The sequence below is a fragment of the Rhineura floridana genome, chromosome 17 (genome assembly GCF_030035675.1).
Source record: "Rhineura floridana isolate rRhiFlo1 chromosome 17, rRhiFlo1.hap2, whole genome shotgun sequence".
NCBI lineage: Eukaryota > Metazoa > Chordata > Lepidosauria > Squamata > Rhineuridae > Rhineura > Rhineura floridana.
The window spans coordinates 2804288-2823518 of record NC_084496.1 but is presented as its reverse complement, the minus strand read 5'-3'; the positions used below and the strand labels follow the sequence as shown (position 1 = coordinate 2823518).

The 19231-nt window shown below is 46.0% G+C and overlaps 1 protein-coding gene across 1 annotated transcript in view; it reads left to right on the top strand.

Annotated features, from left to right (window-relative positions):
- Nucleotides 1–3009: 3009 nt before the first annotated feature.
- The window catches only part of HS3ST6 (heparan sulfate-glucosamine 3-sulfotransferase 6), an 82768-nt gene continuing 66546 nt past the window's right edge, over nucleotides 3010–19231 (top strand). Inside the window, exon 1 of the mRNA XM_061599675.1 lies at nucleotides 3010–3811. Coding sequence (XP_061455659.1) covers nucleotides 3300–3811 — 512 coding nt within the window. The 5' untranslated portion in view covers nucleotides 3010–3299. The remainder of the gene's footprint in view (nucleotides 3812–19231) is intronic.

The following is a 19231-nucleotide window of genomic DNA, read 5'->3' as shown; positions in this document are numbered from 1 at the left end:
GAGGGTGGAACATTTAAAGATTGCAAAGGAACATTTTCTGATGGAATGTGCCCTCCACTAGCAGCTAACATTCTCCAACTAAATGCAAAATTGCTCCTGGTCAGTGGCACTGTGTCTTGTAAACTTCTCTTTAAATTGATGAAGTTAATTGAACTGCATACATTCAAGTGTATGTGTGTACACTACAGACACAGACACAAAAATTGCTGTACCTCTTTCAGTAAAACTGATGTTTGTGAGGGCTAATTGTTAATGGCCCAGCATGTGGCTATCATCAAACTAATTGCTGTTTATCTATGACATGTTTCCCATCTTTGATTTAAAACTCAGCAGAAACGAGGCGGTCTTTTGTTGCAAATCCCTTCCCATGATGCAAGTGATTTGAAACAATAATTACAGCACCCAAAATGCGGAAGGGGAAAAAAAAATCAGATGTGAAAATATTTGTTCTTTGTATGTCAATAATTTAAGATATGCAGACGATACCATACTACTAGCAGAAACCAGTAATGATTTGAAACGGTTGCTGATGAAAGTTAAAGAGGAAAGCACAAAAGCAGGACTACAGCTGAACGTCAAGAAGACTAAAGTAATGACAACAGAAGATTTATATAACTTTAAAATTGACAATGAGGACATTGGACTTGTCAAGGATGATCAATACCTTGGCACAGTCATTAACCAAAATGGAGACAATAGTCAAGAAATCAGAAGAAGGCTAGGACTGGGGAGGGCAGCTGTGAGAGAACTAGAAAAGGTCCTCAAAATGCAAAGATGTATCACTGAACACCAGAGTCAGGATCATTCAGGCCATGGTATTCCCAATCTCTATGTATGGATGTGAACGCTGGACAGTGAAAAAAGCAGATAAGAGAAAAATCAACTCATCTGAAATGTGGTGTTGGAGGAGAGCTTTATGCATACCATGGACTGCGAAAAAGACAAAGGTGTTGGACTACGACCTGGGAGACCAGGGTTTGAATCCCCACATAGCCATGAAGCTCACTGAGTGACCTTGGGCCAGTCACTGCCTCTCAGCCTCATGAAAACCCTAAGTCATAATCGACTTGAAGGCAGTACATTTACATTTAGAACATATTAAACCAGAACTGTCACTAGAAGCTAAAATGATGAAACTGAGGTTATCATACTTTGGACACATAATGAGAAGACATGATTCACTAGAAAAGACAATAATGCTGGGGAAAACTGAAAGAAGTAGAAAAAGAGGAAGGCCAAACAAGAGATTGATTGATTCCATCAAGGAAGCCACAGACCTGAATTTACAAGATCTGAACTGGGTGGATTACAACAGATGTTATTGGAGGTCGCTGATTCATAGGATTGCCATAAGTTGTAATCGACTTGAAGGCACATAGCAGCAACAATTGTAGGGTGTAAAACATCCCCCTCCCCCCACATACACCTACCTCCACCTCTCAATTAACCTTCCAGCACTTCTTCTGTTGCTCAAATATTGTTTGATCTTCTTTTAATTCCAGTGTTGGGTGGGGGCAGGGAAGTAATAAAACTAGTAGAGACACATTTGGCTTTGATTTGTATCCTTCCCTATCCTGGAGGTTTGAGACAGATTGTAAATTACATGTTATATAACATGTCAAAATGTTAGATTTGTCCTCTTCTAGAAAACCAGAAACACACATACACCTAAAATCCCCCCTAGATTTTGCACACGTGTTAAGTTTCCTCTCAGAGATCATGTATAGGATCACAGCAAATAATGCTGGATACCTTCTGTTCATGTGTTCTACAACATGAGCATAATACTGTGGTAGATTTGCTTCTACAGATGTTTCCAGCTTGACCCCCAAATGCCCCCAAAATCTCAAATTTTATTTTGCCATCCTCCATGATCACAGGGAACCATTTGGAGACTCATAGACATACTCGATTGCTTTTTAAAATTTCCAATAAAAGTGTCTAATACCTACAAGCTATCCGGCACATAGATAGAAATGGGGGGGAGAAATTTGATTTAGTTTGCATTTAAAGCCAAATTTATCAAATTTGCACTTTCTGAAACAATATGAGAACTGAAACCCCAGCCATCCTTCGAAATTCGCACTTATCTGGATGTTATGATGCAGTTCCCCAGCCAAGCAATATTTACAAAAATGCATATGTGAGGGGAAAGAGTGCATAAAAATTAATATATTGATGAAAATTAGCCAAAACTGCATACAAGGATGTATTCATGATTAGAACTTCACACTACAATGCTGAAGAATTTTCATGAGGGTAAAAAAATCTCCTCCCACCCCTGGACATAGATCAGGTGTGGGGTACCTTCTAGAAGCTGTTGAACTCCAATTCCCATCATCCCTGGCCATTTGTCATGCTGGCTGGGACATCTGGGGAGCCAAAGGTTCTCCACCTGTTGTTGTTGTTATGTGCCGTCAAGTCAATTTCGACTTATGGCAACCCTATGAATGAGCGACCTCCAATGGGTCTACTCCAAGCAGCGCCAGCATTGGTTGCAACCCACAGCCCTGGTCCTAGGCACGGATGGTCGGCAGCAAAGCCCCTCTAGTGGGGGGGACGGGACCGGTTAGTCATCCTCAAGTAAGGAGGCGTCCAGGATCCAGCCTTTCCGCTTGTTGAGGATCCGGGGTTAAGGTGTTGAGCCATCCCCCCCCCCCACTCCTAGCCAGGATGACAGTAGGGGGAAAGAAAAAGTTTTCTGTAATAAATTTATATTTTTTGGTTACAAAAAATAGGGGCAGAAAAAAAGTTAGGGTGAAGAAAACTTTAGGGGGTGCCCCCTCTAGCTACAGGTCTGGTCCCCAGCCCCCCAGCCGGCTACGAGGGTCCCCCCCCCAGCCTACGAGGAGGTGGGCGCTCTCCGGGCTGGTCAATTTCCCGGCCCGGCGAAGTGAAAGTGACCAGGCCAAGGGGCGGCGCCAGCCAGAGGAGGGTGTGAAAGTGACCAGCGCAGCCTGCTGAATGGTGCCGGGAGAGAAAGAGGGGCGGGGAGGGCGCGGGAGCGGCTGACTCTTCGCGGCGGGGGGGGGTGAACCACCTCCTGGCGAGGAAGGAGAGAGAGAGAGAGAGCGAGAGAGAGATTGGGGACCGCGTCTTTTTTTGGCGAGGCAAGGAGGAGGGAGGGAGGGTCCCGCTTGGCGGAGCAAGCAGGCAGAAGACAGGGGGGCATCGGGAAGGGGGTCCTTTCCCCGCGCGGCGGCTCCCGGGCGGAGCGATGTCCCCGGCGGGCCGTGGCGGTGGCGGTGCTGCTGCTGCTGCTGCTCTGGGGGTCCCGCTTGCCCCGGGGCCGCCCCCCCATGGGATGTAGCCGCGGCGGGCTTCTCGGGGGGCTGCTCCTGCGCGCCCCGCCGCGCGCCCCGCTGCTGCTGCTCACCATGTTGCTGCTCTTCAGCTACTTCTTCTACTGCCTCACCGGCTCCTGCGAGCCCCTCCAGGCGGGGGGAGCCGGCCTCGTCCGCCAAGGCCAGCCGCAGCCGCAGCCGCAGCCCCAACTCCCCCCGCAGCTCCTCTGGCGGCTCCCGGGACTGCCCGACGCAGCCGCCGCCCCGGAGGAGGAGGAGGACGCGACGCCGAGGCTGGAAAAGGAGGCGGCGGGGGCTGAGAGCAGAGCCCCTCCGGCCGGGGCACTCTTGCCGGTGGCCAGCGGCTTTGGGAGGAAAAAGTTCCCGCAGGCCATCATCGTCGGCGTCAAGAAAGGCGGCACCCGCGCCCTCCTGGAGTTTCTGCGGATCCATCCCGACGTGCGAGCCGTCGGGGCCGAGCCGCACTTCTTTGACAGGTGCTACGAGAAGGGGCTGCTCTGGTACAGGTAAGGCCGCGCGCCGCCTCCCCGGCTTTGCCCAGGGGGTTAGGGGACACCCCCCCTACTCACACACGCACGCACGCACCAAGGGGGCTCGCATAGTCCCAATCCTTTTTTTAGAAAAATGCCAGTTTCATTTCATTTCTGCTTTCCGTTTTTCTGTCTTTTTTAAAAGAACTATTTGAAGTTTCTCTTCCCCCCCCCCTCTGCTTTACGCCGTTTGCTAATCCGGGATCAACTCTGGGGCTAGGCGCAATCGAGATGATTTAAGCGTTACGTCCCTTCCGGGGAAAGACTGTCCCGCGTCTAATTCGCATCCACAGGCTGGTCAGTTTCATACTCTCGAGGCCCCCCCCCCGTTAGGAACATGGAAAGCTGCCTCACAGGGCGTCTGACCGTTAGTCCATCTAACTCCGGATGGTCTACCCAGACTGGCAGCCGCAGACTGTCTAGGGGTTGAACCCGGCACCTTTCACATGTTCCGCCATTGAGCTACAGCCCTTCCCCCCAAAAGCCAGAAACAGATCTGAGCGGACTAGACAGGCAGCACCAAGGAGTCAACACTGGGACGCAGGAAGCTGCCTCATACCCAGTTAGCCCAGCACTGTCAACGCTGACTGGCAGCGGCTCTGCCGGAGTTCCAAGAACCGAGGCCTTTCCCAGCCCAGCCCGGAGACGCCGTCGGGGAGCGACCCTGGGCCCCTCTGTGCGCAAGGCAGGGGCACCCCCGCTGAGCTGTGGCCCCGGTTCATCCCTTCACGAGCCACTCTGTGCCTTCCTCTCGGAAAATTCTGCTGAAATGTATTAAAGCACAGGACACCAGCACTGTCCCGCTCCCGAGTAACGGACAACCCTGCTTCTGAGTTGGAAATGGCTCCTGTCGCTGGAATATCCACTTCGCCAGCAGCAGCAGCAGTAATGGCTTGAATAAGTAAGGAATTTTGCCTCTAAGTATCTGGGCTCAAATACAATTTATTGCCCTGACTCTAACCTCTAAAAAGAGTTTTTAAGAATCTCTTTAACAAAAAACAAACTCCTTTGTGTTACCTACTCTGCCTTTGAGTTGTGGGGAGAGGCAGAAACACACATGCATTGAGCCCCTTTGGGGAATTTGCTCCCCGCCTTCCCACAGAGCTGCCCTGGCTCCATTACTCCTCAAAGTTCAGGGCATAATCTTGCAAGTGGAGTGAAGTCTAATAGCCCCCAAGGGTTGCTGTTTTTCATGGCATAGATAAATTTTGGATTAATAACTTAGAACTAAGAAACTGCTGGTACAGTGTGTGTGTTGATTGAGTTAAAAGATGCCACCGTCTTTCTCCTCTGTGAATTCCAGGGAAGCCTTTCCGTCTTAAGGCTGCCTTGCCTGGATTGTGTCCTTATCAAAAATACTTTCCAATGTTTGGATCAGTGTTGTCTCAAAAGCCTCTTCTGAAAAGTGGCTTCTTGTTCCCCACGGGTCAATGCACAGGCCACAAACTTAACGGCAAACTCCGCACCCCATATTATGTGAGCAATGCTCTTGGTTTTTATACCGATCAAAATCTTTGGCCCATTACCCATGTGACTACCCCTTATCTCCCACCCTTGGGTCCCCTTGATGAAACTTCCTGTTATGGGATAAGGTATGAAAGACAGTCTAACTCTCCGAGTTGAAGGTTGTCTTCGTTTGAAGTCAACGGCAGAGGCCCTGCCTTTACAGGCTTCAAAGGGGTCTAGATTTCACAAAGACAAGATAACAAAAGCTAAGCGACTATTGAAAATGGTTTATATATATATATATATATATATATATATATATAATTTCCCAAAGCGATTAATCAGGGTTCAGGTGTTGTCCCTTCATGCAGATGGGTTGGAAGGCAGATCACAGAATTGAAAATGAACAACTTGGTTTTTTTAAAATGTCTCTTTGGCCCTGACATAGTCCAGGCTATCTGCCCAGCACCCAAATATTCAAACATCTCTTTTGAATAGTACATAGAAAGTTTCTGAACTTGCAACTGTTGCCTTCCTCACCCCAGTGTTGTGGAAACTACTGCAGTAAGACTGATGTCCCAAACCCATTAAGTTTCTCCAGAAGATATTCTTTCTTTTTCCTCTACCGTCCTTTCAACATTTCTGTTGCCTTCTCCCAACGCCAGCACCACTTTGAATCTTACGTTTTTGCATCTTTTGGGGACTTCCAGTGGTGTTAGTGGCACATGAAATCACAGTTTTAGCTGAATTGGATGGCCTTCCTGTTCTGAGCCAGGCAATGATAATTAAGCAAATATTTGGAAGCCAGATAAATTAGGATGGAGCATCCCATTTGGGAGACGCAGGGACAGGATTTCCCTGCTGGAATGAGTCTAACAGAAGTGTATCTAATTCTTCCTGCCCTGCCTTTCTACTTTCACTTCTCAAAAACCTCTGTGGATATGCAAAGGACTATGTAAATGGTTTAAATAAATAATAAAAAATAGGGTTTTTAAAAATGGTTTCCCTTCCCACAGTTGCACAAGACCAGCCCATCTCCCTAAGTGAGTTTGAGTGTGCAAAGGGGGTGTTAGCTGCTGCTGTGCACCCTCATGGAGTTAATAGCATTCTAACACAAGTCTCCCCAATGTGCAATGGCCACGATCCACTTTAAAATGGCACATTAGCATACTACTCACATTAGTGCCGTTGCACAATTCCTGTGTCAATCGGGCGTATGCAAGAGAAAGTCAAGAGAAGCAATTTGTGCCTGTTATTGGGATCGAAGGTCTGTCTGGTTCCCTGTTTTGCTAACGTAGCGCTTTCTGTTGACACCATGGTGCAGATGGCTGCTTGGCATGTGTGAGTTTTAAGAAATTATATATTATAAATTATATATATACATTAGGAGCGCTCTCGCTCTCTCTGGCTTTATTTATTTAGATCCACATATACAGTGGCTGCTTGGTGGAGTGAGGTAAGCACAGGAAAGAAGGACTCCGCCCCTGAAGAGCTTACAGTCTAAATGTTGACAGTGTGTAGAAGAAACTAGGAGAGGGGGAAGATTTGAGGTGGGAAAGGGGAACAGATACCAGTCTATGCAGTGACATGTACATGCACTAGGGGTGGGTGAGAATTTCGATTCAGTTTGCATTTCAAGCAGAATTTATCAAGTTCGCAATTTCCAAAACAATATGAGAACTGAGACAAGGACATCCTTCAAAATTTGCATTTATTAGAATTTTGGGGTACAGTTGGCCAACTGAGCAACATTTACAAAAACGCATGTATTAGGGGAAAGTGTGCATAAAAATGAATACATGAGTGAACATAACATGCAAGAAAGCATGAAATGGTAAGAAATGGCTTGCAAAAATGTGTGCCTTTGTCAAAACTGCGCACAAAAATGTGTTTATTTGGAGAAAATCGCAGTAAAATGGAGGAGAATTTTATGAGGATTTTTTTTAAAAAAATTGCAGATTGCTGCAAACATTGGAAAGATGAGAAATGGAGGGAACCGAAACAGACAGATCTTTCCATCCCTAAGGTGCACTTTGTTTGGGTTGGGATGAGGACTGTGGGTCTGCTGCTTGTGCCAGGCAATGGGACAGAAGTGGTTGTCCTCAGGTGTAACCATCTCTCCTTCTGCTTTGGGGTAGTTGACTGAGACTCTAAGCTGTTGGGAGCATCAGCTGCACATGCCCATTAAAAGAAGACCTACAATTGCATGCCCATGCACTTCAGTGGAACACTTGGAGGTGGTGATCTTGCTCGATTTTTGCAATTCAGGGCTGAAATGGAAGTTCAGCTATTTGCAACTTTTAAAACACTTTTTTATTTTGAAAAACGGCATGCTATTGTAAAATTACCTTTTAATGAAAAGCTTCCCTTGGTGTACACAAAGCAATTCTGCTTAAGGTGCAAGAATGCCTGTGTTGCTGTAGACTCAATACACAGTCCTCAGCAGGCTTATTTGGGAGTAAAATCTCCTAGCAAACATGCAGAGGATCAGGCTGCAAGATATCTGGAGGGCATGGCGATGGAAACTTAGCAAGATCTAAACTCTTCTCCTAAAAACAACTGACATCTAAACTTTGTAAAACCTCTCTCTCTCTCTCTGTCACTCACATACACACACACACACACACTCCCTGGTTACGGTAAGCATAAATATTACATCATATTGTTGCATCCTATCAAGTGACATGAATGTACACATGTTTTTAGAACTTATAGAAATGAATACCAGTTGTGTCTGCGTATGGTGGAAAGGGTGTTCTAGTGTTCATGAATAAAACAATATATTATTGGTTTTCATTACTTGTGCACAAGCCCTCGTAGTTTTCAGTATCTTTTAAAAGAAGTATTGTAAAACTTGACATTTTTCAAGTGACTGAAAAATCTTGCCACAATGGACGTCGGGGGCAGGAGGAATAGAAAATGGGCAAAGATAAAATTTGCGTTGGATTCCTTCTACAGTTGCTCTGCAGTGAGACGGAATTGATCCAAGGGATAACAATGTTCTCATGGCATAAATGAACTCATTCTAGACAGTCCAACTCTTGAGAGTGTCCAGCTACCGTTCATATGCTTAATATTAAACCTCCATATCTTGGCCAACTGGATAAACGTCTGGAGCAGATTTATCTCTGCTTAGAAGTCAATTATTGTATCCGGTACATTATCGGGGGGGGGGGGATAGAAGACAGAAGAAAAAGTGGAGAATTTAAAATGGCTGTCTTTTAAATGTCTGGAACCATTTCCTTCCCAACCTGGCCTGCCTTCCCTGAAGCAAAGCAAAATAAGGGCTTTGATCCATCAAAAGTCAATTGTAGCTAAATCCCACAAGAGACAAAAGGGCATTTTAAGTTAGTTGTTACCTAAGGCTGCAATACAGTACATGTCTACTCAGAAGTAAGCTCCACTGGGTTAAATGGGACTTTCTCCCAGGTAAGTGTGTATTGGATTGCACCGCAAATCCAATTAGATCCTTACATTTACCCAAAGTGTACACCTCACTCCTTCCAATGGGATTCATTACCAGGTAAGCATGCATGACATGATGGCCCTTAGCTAGATCATGGCCAATATTTTTTAAAACCATGTATGTTCCCTCGGATCTAAAGGTTTTGGTGTGATGAGGGCTAGTTTACCCACTTTCTTGCACACAGATGGTGGTCTCATCCTTTCTGGTGGAGTTTTTGTTCTGAAAACCTGTGGCTGTGCAGGAAAACTACAGTCAATTTAACTGTAGCATTAGAGGCCAGTCATGGCTGAGATTTTCTTTTTAAAAATATTGCTGTGAGTTTTCAAGACAGTAAGCAGCATTTGTACGTGTGTTAATGTGTGTTTTAACAACTGGAACAAAAAATCTGATAGCATTTGCTAACCTCGTCCTCTAATCTCACTTCTTAGATTTGTGCTGTTTGCCTGACTACTGGGGTCTTCTTTGAGTTGACCTTATGTATTGATGGGCTCTTTTTAACTGGTCTTTGGTTGCAGTTGGATCAGTGAAATACATAAAGGGGCGGGCTGTGACATTGTTAGCTGTGAACAGTTTTATTATTTATGTATTTATTATTAAATTTCTATCCCGCCCTTCCTCCCAGAAGAAGCCCAGGGTGGCAAACAAGCGATAACACACTAAAAGCATATTTAAAACATCTTGAAAACAAAACATCTTTTAAAAAATATTTTTAAATGTCTTTCAAAAAACATTTTCCAACACAGACACAGACTGGGATAAGATCTCTAGTTAAAAGGCTTGTTGAAAGAGGAAGGTGATGGCGCCTGTCTAACATTTAAGGGGAGGGAATTCCAAAGGGTAGGTGTCTGCTCCCTATGTTGTGCAGAACGGACCTCCCGATAAGATGGTACCTGCAGGAGGCCCTCACCTGCAGAGCACAGTGGGTGTATTTTGGGCAGCTGGTTGCAGTCCAACCAATGTTAACCACTTTTAAGCATACAACCCTATGTATTCTGGGTATACACTCTTTTTGAAACCAGTGGGCCTTCTGCCAGGAGTCAGCATACATAGGACTGGGCCGTAAATCTTGCCAGTTTCTGTGGGCGAGAGTTAAGGACACACACTCTTGACTCTCCCACTGGAATCGTTGAAAAGTCTGGCTGGTTTGCACCCTTTTGAAATGTGTAGAAAGTAGCCCAGTGCCTTTAAAAATAAGCAGAAACCTTATTCCTTGCAGAAGCTTGCTGAACTCTTGTCTTTTTCAGCCTCCACCATCTCCTCCTTGGCAGAGAGAAATCAACATGTTTCTTAATTTGGGTGTATTGAAGATCACATATGATTGCAGGTGATATTTAAATGTGGTATGTGTGTATTAAAGAAAAGAACAAAAGTTGAGCTTCTTTGCTCCTGGGAATCTTTTGCAGTAGTGTCAACATTTCTGAAATAGTTGTCTAAGCCAAGAAACCCCAAACTGGTGCCAAGAGCTTTTAATTGCCAACGTTCTGGACCCCTGAGGCACCTGTGGAATTGTTCATCATCTTAAGTACATTTCTGGGTGTTGTTTTTTTTAAAGCAGAGAAAATATGTTGAGGTATAAACTCCCTCTTTGCAATATAACCCTCTTTGTATTTTCCTATGCAGTGTTAATCCCAATTGGAGTTTGGTGGCTCCGACTCTTAAATTTCATATATCTTTGGCTTATGACTGGCATTTGGCATCCTTTCAAGCAGAAGTTATTTCACTCGGTGAATATATAAAACCAACAAATACAGACAAGTGGCATCTTTCTTTCCGTGGACATGTTTTTGATTCCCTTTGTTTGCCCTACCTCTTCTGGAACTTGCACTCTTTGTTAATAACAAAAGAAAGTGATGGTTTAGAAAGCCACAAGTAATCCTTCAGGTTGCTAACTCTTTAAAGTTTTAACTCTTTAAAGCTGGGGCAGAAGGAGGAAGTAGCCAGCTTTCCTCTCAAGATGGTAACAGGAATAACGTAGCGGACACCCTCTAGAAAAGAGAATGGTTGCTTTTCATTTCCTACCTGCCCTTCACCAGAAGATCCCAGGGCGGATTGCAGCATCTAAAGACACATTAAAACAGTCAAAACAACCCTACCCATAACCCCCAAAACATACTCCATATTCCAGGGAGGGAACCAACTTCAGTTCTTCACTTTTCAAGGGCTAGGGGTAGAGAGATGCATGTCCACCTCCCACTTGCAGGCCAACTTTGATAGGTGGGCAAGCCAACCACCTGTCACTTGTCTGACATCGTGATGACATCAGGCGACTGCCCACCTATCAAAGTTGGCCTGCAAGTGGGAGGTGGACATGCATCTCTCTACCCCTAGCCCTTGAAAAGTGAAGAACTGAAGTTGGTTCCCTCCCTGGAATATGGAATATGTTTTGGGGGTTATGGGTAGGGTTGTTTCGACTGTTTTAATGTGTCTTTAGATGCTGCAACCCACCCTGGGATCTTCTCGTGAAGGCCAACCACCTGTCACTCGTCTGACATCATGATGACATCAGGCGACTGCCCACCTGTCAAAGTTGACGCGTGGAGGTGTGGGGGGTTGAGGGGTTCTGCTTCGCCAGCGGGATTGAACTGTCCTCTCACCAGCTTCTTCTTGAGTAGGCCCAAGAAAGTTTGGAAGGACCCACAGTGGCAGAAGTTGAAATTTGCAGAAAGCCTTGGCAGGATGGACAGAGTGATGCTACCTAAACTTTTCTAATTAGGCTGCTCTTAATTCTGATATGGTGGAATCCTTAATAAGTTCCTAAATAAAGCTGGAATTTATTACAAGTTAAATGCCTCTCCCCCCCCCGCGTGGTCTGCATTGCTAAGGAGCCAAAGATGTGCAATACCCACTCAGTTGGGACATGCTCAGATGTTGCTGACTTTAACAGGGGAGGGAAAGGAACTTTGTATGGTTACCTGGGCAGAAGGTAGGATCCATCCAGCTCTGTACTGTCCACACTGGCACTCTCTCCAGGATTTTAGACGAGGGACATGCCCATCCCTACCTTAAGATGCCGCAGATCAAACCTGAGACCTTCTGCAGGCAAAGCAGATTCTCTGTTACTAGGGATGGGGGTCACTATCTGATTCCATTCTGTTTTCAGCTTGTCAGATGGGGTTCCTGTTCGCTGTAAACTGTGTTCCGCTTAGTTATCGCAATTGCCAGTTCTCCCTTTTTTTCATAATTTTTTTCTGAAAGGTTTTCTCTGTTATTTGCTGTCTATGTAATGTATATAGCAGCAGCGGATTACAAAAATAATCACATAAATAATTACGTAATTCTCAGTAGGTTTTTTTAAAACTGTGTCGCTAACACGCAAAGAGCTGGAGCCTGTTCGATGATGAGATGAACCTGCAGATTATCCCAGAATTTGATACCAAATCCAATTTTGCAAATATTCTACACCATCCCTATCTTGTTACTGAGCTACAAAAGAACATCAGCAGAAGCCTTGCAAAGAAAACTACAAAACCGGAATAGCAGACACACCATCTGTAACTCTCCCTGATCCCAAACAGTCGTTTGATAAGCAGCAAAGCATTATGTGTACATGATAAGAGTATTCACCTGCCCTGACCTAAAGTAATTAACCATGTCATTGTTTCCTTTGGCAAATATTCAGGCCAGGGTAAGGGGTTTTTGCTACTTCGCTAGAAGGGTGTGACAGCCTGGACGTGGGCCAATGCATAGATTTCTATAGATTCCAAGTGCTGATAAGCAGGTTGTGTATAAGTCACTGTCTAATGGCTGCCAGGATGTTCCTTGGCAAACCCCATGGATAGGTTCCTTCTCTTAGTAAATGAATTAGGGCAACACTGCAGGGAGTAATTGCATGGTTATAAATTCATAAAATAAATAACCCTTTGCCCTGCACATAAAATCATCAAATATCAATTCCATCCAATCAGCCCTAGGGCAGGGGAGGCTGGTCCATTAGGACAACTTCAGTTTGCCATCAGCCACTCCCACCTACCCGCCTGTCTTCTTATTTACAACCAATCAGGCGGTAGCTCTGCCTGTCATTGACTCCATCTCCACCTACAGCTGGTCTCCCTGCCTTTCGCCCTGCAAGGTGCAATAGCTCCCAGCCACTACTGGCCCTAGAATGTGTAAAATTAATGTATTAAATGCAAGGCATGCTTGATTTCAGAGGTATAGGCATTTGGTTGTGCTTGGCTTTTCTGTGTGAAGAAGAGCTATGTGTGGTCTGAAAGATTACATAACCTGTTTCTGACAGAGCATGTCCTTGTACAAACTATCTCCTCCCCCACTTCCAAAATAAAAGCTTAAATTAACAGCACACATGGATGGACCCCTGAGTTGTTTTACATTGGTGAAGAATTGAATGCTTTCCCTCGCTTGAAGCTATGTCTCCTGCTACTTTCCGGGTACATGAACGACCATAGTTTGTATCTGCTTCTGTTCTCTGAAACTTGGAGAACTTGTTTGTTTTTTTTGTCTTTCCAAAGGAAGAGTATCCATTGCTTGTCTTTTCCTGCATGTCGGAGTTCTAACATCATTAGTCTGCAAAATGTTTCCTCTGCTATCGTGAGACTTAAACAAACTGCAGACAGGCCATAACCTGCACTGTTTACCAGAAGCAACGTCTTCCTCTAGAGCACAACTGAAAAGCACATTTGGGGGAATTGCTTTGCAAAAATGTGTATATTAGGCAGATTTGCATAGAAAAATGTGTATATGAGGTGAAATCCACAGTAAAATGCTGATGAATTTGCAAACTGATGTGAGCTTAAAACTAGAGATGTGAAGGCCTTGGAAAAAACCGGAAAAGCTGAGAAATGGGGGAGGGAAAAGGGGGGGGAATAGTTTTCCCCCAATTTTTTCTGGGCCTTCACATCTCTGCTTAAGGCTGGAAAAATGAAAAACTGAGATAAAATGATTTGCCCATTCCTACTTCACTGTGTTTACCAATTGTATCTGAAAAGGCTGGGGCTATTCAGTATAGAGAACCTGGGGTTGTGGTCATTAACTGCCTGGAAAAAAAATCATCTGTGTGTGCAAGGGCAGGGAGTTGAAAAGCACAACCACAGAGCCATTAGGAAAGGGTGGAAGCTGCAGTCCAAAACATCTGGAGGGCACCTAGTAGGCAAAGGCTGATCTATTGTGTAGCTGTGTTTGCAATACCGCATGCATTGCTGGTTGCTCCATCTTTTAAAAAGTACATTTTGGAGCTCGAAAAAGTGCTGAAAAGGGCAGTCAAAACGATTAACTGTTTCCTCGCACCTGCTGGTGAGGAAAGGATCCACCAGTTTTTTCCAAGCCAGCCACTCTCCCAGATGTTGCTGGACTACAACTCCCATAATCCCTGGCTGTTGGCCATGCCGGCTTGGGAGTCCAGCAACATATGGACATGAAGGCTGAGCTGGACCATTTGTGGCTTTTTTTTAATTTCAGTTTATGGAGGGAACATGAAAGAGGCATTGAGAACTCTTTCTCCGCCTTGGGGAGAAATGGGCATTATTTTGTGGTGCCCACGACAGTTGCTCAGATTTCTAAAGGTGGCCACAGGCCCATAAATTGTTGGAGACCCCAGGTCTAATGGGCCAACACCACCAGATCTGTTCCTTAGGATGGCTGCGTGATTGCAAATAGAATGTTCATGGAAGTTGGCCTTGTGGCCTCTGGAACAGAGGGTCCGCTTTTTCAGTGGGTCGATTGATTTCCATAGGAGAGGGGGATCTGGTCCTCTTGGTGCAAAGACGGCGCAATTGTTCCAACCCTGAAAGGCAAGAGAGGGGCCTGTGTGACTGATCCCTGTCTCCATCATCATCACTGCCCCCCCAGCTTTTATAAGTTGAAGGATGTCAGGAACGCAAAAGACACTGCTAACGAGGTTAGCTGCAGGTTCTCAATGTGCAAAGGGAAAACTGTTACTGAAGTATTTGTTCCAAGGGTGTTTGATTTATTATTATTATTATTATTATTATTATTATTATTATTATTATTATTATTATTAAAATAATAATTACATTGCATTTTCTCGGTGAGGGAAGTGGGCGAATTGGCAGAAGTTGGGTTGGGCAAAGGAGACACAAAAGTTAATTGGAGAGTAGGCTTAAAAGCTTATGACTGACCTTTTGTGAAATGGGGAGGGGGGGAGAAAACTTTTTCCCTGTATGAAGCTTGGGTGGGGACTGAGAGGCTGGCTAATGAAAGGCTTGGTTTAATACCGGGATTTAAGCTCCTAAATGGCTTTTCAAAGCACTTTGGGAGCCTGTCTGTGTCAAGAGCCCATCAGCACCAGGCTGTGGTTGTCTGTTTCTCTCCCCCCCATTTCTCCCCACCCTCAAATTGGAGGCCTCTCTCCAAATCTGAAACGAATTCATAAAAGCCATCTTTGAAGGCATTTCACACTGGGGAGGCATTTCGTATTCTCTTTCTGCTCCCACCCCTGCCACCAATCATTTAAAGATGCAGAGGGGAAATGTAACCGTTTGCTTTTAGAGTTTGATGGAACAGTTTGAACGAAAAGAGATTAGAATTGCCTCCCTGGATGAGATCATGCAGCCACCGAGCATTAAGGTGGCCACTACCGCATTGTCCAAAATGAGCACAAAGCTTGTTGTGGTTTATCTGTGCACTTCCATATTGCTGTGTAGTCTTGTTTCACTCTCTTTTGGAGAGGATTTCCAAATATGTCTCTCATCTGTTTATGTACATAATCTATATTTATCTTATTGGGATTTCCAATGGGAAGTATGTGCAAATAAGTCTGAGGTGGGGACATTCCAAAAATCTAATTGAAAACACGCATTTAGAAGTATTGAACCCACTCCCACACAAATTTTGGTTAAAAAAAACTTTATAAAAATCCTCCAAACTCATATTCCTCCAAACTCTTTCCTTTGTATATAGGATCTTCCCAATTCAGTTATCCATCCCCTCACACCACCATTCCCCCCCCTTTTCAATCTGGGGATGAGTCTGAGGTCACACTATATTGTTGTTGTTGCTGCTGTTAAGAAGCTGCCATCTGACCACCAAACCCAGTGTGTGGGACTTAAGGATGGAAGGATCTGTCCATTTCGGCCCTCTCCATTTCTCAGCTTCCCTATCTTAAACTTGGTTCTCCACATTTCGGCAGCAATTCATGATTTAAAAAAAAAAAATCTCATGAAAATTCTCCAACATTTTGGTGCAAATTTCTCCTTCGAAACACATTTTTCTATGCAGTTTTGACTAATGTACACATTTTTGCAAGCAGTTTCTCATCAAATAATGCATTTTTGTATGTTATTTTCACAAACAGATTCATTTTTATGTACACTTTCCCCTAATATATGCATTTTTTGCAAACATTGCTTAGTTGGAGAACTGCCTGGCAAAAGTGCGAATTTTGAAGGCTGCCTGCATTTCGCTTCTCATGCTGTTTTGGAAAGTGTGGATTTGATAAATTCAGCTCTAAATGTGAACTGAATCTAGCAGAGACTGGCCTCAGTTACCTAGTATTGAGAGAATGAAAAATTCTCAATATTCCTTCCCCCCCCACAAATTCCAGAACTCTGTTCTGGTGTTGAAAATAGGTTCTAGCCCTGCATTGCTGCCAAACCTGTTGGAATGACCGATGTTTTTGGCTGCATGGGACGTGGAGTTAGTTTGTGTCAAGAATTCCTGGCCTGCATCGGAGATCTTTGGGGGACAGCCCTTAACCTTCCCTGGTGTAAAAAAAAACCCTGCTGCAACTGTTTTACGAGAGCAAATTGATTACAAGCAGAAAAGAATTACGTTAATATACTTGCTTGTCACTTGGGCTGTATTAGTAATCTCTTCTCATCAATCTGCAGAGAATACGGAGGTGACCTTGTTAAGCATCCTTGCAGATGGGGGAAGTCTGACCCGGCCGCTATTGATTTACTACCATGAGACCCATAAATGCCCTCTCGGCACACCCCACATTCCAGCTGCAGCAGGCGCATCTGCAGCTATTTTCAAAAAAGAGCCAGGTCCTGACATGCCCAGCTTTGCACTTGAGGCGTGATTCAGTGGCTCTTTTTTCTTTTGCAGATCTTTTCTGGACGGGCACAGTGCCCCTTCGAAAGCTAGGGCCATGCTGAGTGACATGCCGGCTTGTCACCGGGCTGATGCGTGGTGCTTAGGGGAGACGGGCTGCCGAAAAGCCAAACGTCTATCCACAGGCCTCCACTTCTTTGCCATCAGGAACAATGAAGCTGCTTTATACTGCGCGAGACCATTGGTGCATCTAATCCAGTATTGTCTACACTGACTGGCAGCAGCTCTCCAGGACCTCAGACAGGCGTGGAGATGCCAGGATTTGTACCTGGAACCTTCTGCACGCAAAGCAGATGCTCTGCCAAGGTCCCTACAGCCCTTTCCCAAGGTCCAAGTTGCTTTTAAATAAACGTTAGCATCACGAGAAATCTAATTGCTGGGGACAGGAGATGGAAACATCTGTCCTGAGTCGGCCTGTGGGCCCATCTAGCCCAGGATTGTCCACACGGTCTGGCAGCGGCTCTCTAGGATTGCAGGCAGGGGTCTCACCCATTGGGGATTGAACCAGGGGCCTTCAGAGCTCTATTGCTCAGCTACGCCCCTTCCCTGGCAAAATGGAAATGGACCGCCTTTAAGTCAGTCCCGACTTATGGCGACCCTATGAATAGGGTTTTCATGGTAAGCGTTCTTCAGAGGGGTTTTCCCATTGCCTTCCTCTGAGGCTATTCCTCCCTAGCTGGCTAGGGCCTGCTCAGCTTGCCACAGCTGCACAAGCCAGCCCCTTCCTTGTCCGCAACTGCCAGCTGGGGGGCAACTGGGCTCCTTGGGACTATGCCGCTTGCCCACGGCTGCACAGGTGGCAGGGCACGTCACCCATGAGCCACTCCCTGTGGGAGTGATCTTTAGCACGAATGGGGATTTGAACTCGCAGATGCTGGACTCCCAGCCAGGCTCTCCCTGGCAGAACCTCATAATATCCTTGCCGCTGACACTCCTTGCTGCTTCTCAATGTAGCAAACGCGATTTTGGAGCCCATCTCCCTTCCTTTTCCATGAGGAAACCCAAGAGTCCCATGTCCCTCTCCCCCTCCCCGCAAACGGAAATGTTTTGGGAGACGGAAGGGGTGGATTTGTTAACGGGAAATGCTGAGCGGCTTAACCCTTTTGCAAGCTCAATTAGCATTTTGTGCTGAGATGGTGGAACCTTGGCAAGCAATGTGCCAGCATTTGGGCCTTGAGCGAGGAGACGCTCAGCTCTGGGACCCCCTGAGGCCCCCACGGAAGCTGAGGGAGTAGGACAAAGGAGAGCAGCCTTCTCCAACGTGGTGCCTTCCAGATATTCTGGACTACCCTTCCCATCAGCCCCTCCCAACTGGCTGGGGCTGATGGGAGCTCTTTCCCAAAACATCTGGCAGGCACCAGGTTGGGGACAGTTCAAGCGGAGAGATCCTGACCCGCAGCCGACCGATGACGTTTTGGTGACTGAGGCAGAACATTCAAATAGCTCTTTGTTCAAATAACTCCCAGTGGCATCTGCCCATTGTTCCGTTTGCTTTTACTGTGCGTGAGTCAGAGCACCTGTTCCTTTCGGCAGGGCGAGTGCAAGCCCTTGAAGCGGCTTTCTGCGTCCCACAGCTCGGGGGCAGAGCACCTGCTTTGCACGCAGGAGGCCCCAGGTACCATCCCCGGCATCATCGCCCAGTAGGGCTGGGAAAGTCCCCTGACGGAACCCACGGAGAGTCGCTGCCCATCAGTGCAGACAAAACTAAGCTAGGTGGACTGATGGATTGCTTTGGTATACATGTGCTGCCCTGGGCTCCTGCTGGGACGAAGGGCGGGATAGAAGTGAAATAATAAATAAATAAAATATGGCGCCCAGGGAGTTGCCTTATGCTGAGCCACCAAACGCTGGTCCATCTAGTTCAGCACTGTCTGCACACACTGACCGGCAGTGGCTCTCCAGAATTTCAGACAGGCAACATTCCCAGTCCTACCAAGAGACACCAGGAATTGAATTGGGGATCTTCTGCATGGAAAGTGCATGCCCTATCACTGCGCTTGGTGCCTTACACCACTCCAGACTCTTGGCCCGTCTTCCTCAGCATTGCCTGCACTGACTGGCAGCAGCTCTCCAGGGTTTGAGACAGGAGTCTCTCCCAGCCCTCCCTGGCAATGCCATCGGGGATTGAAGCTGGGTCCTTCTGCGTGGCGAGCAATTGCTCTACCACTCACCTATATTCCTTCCCCTAAAATGTAAGATTCCAGTCCTCATTGTTCTCAAGAAAGGGCTGATTTAAATAAGAACAGAAAAAGCTACCTTATACAGAGTAAGACCACTGGCCCATCTACCTTGGTATTGTCTGAACAGCTCTCCCGGATTCCATATGGGTGTCTCCCTCCCAGCCCTCCCTGGAGATGCCATTGCGATTTGAACTTGGGACCTTGTGCATGCAAGGCAGATGCTCTCCCCACTGAGCTACAGCCCTTTCCCAAGTCTTCCTATGTTCTGCGGGTGGA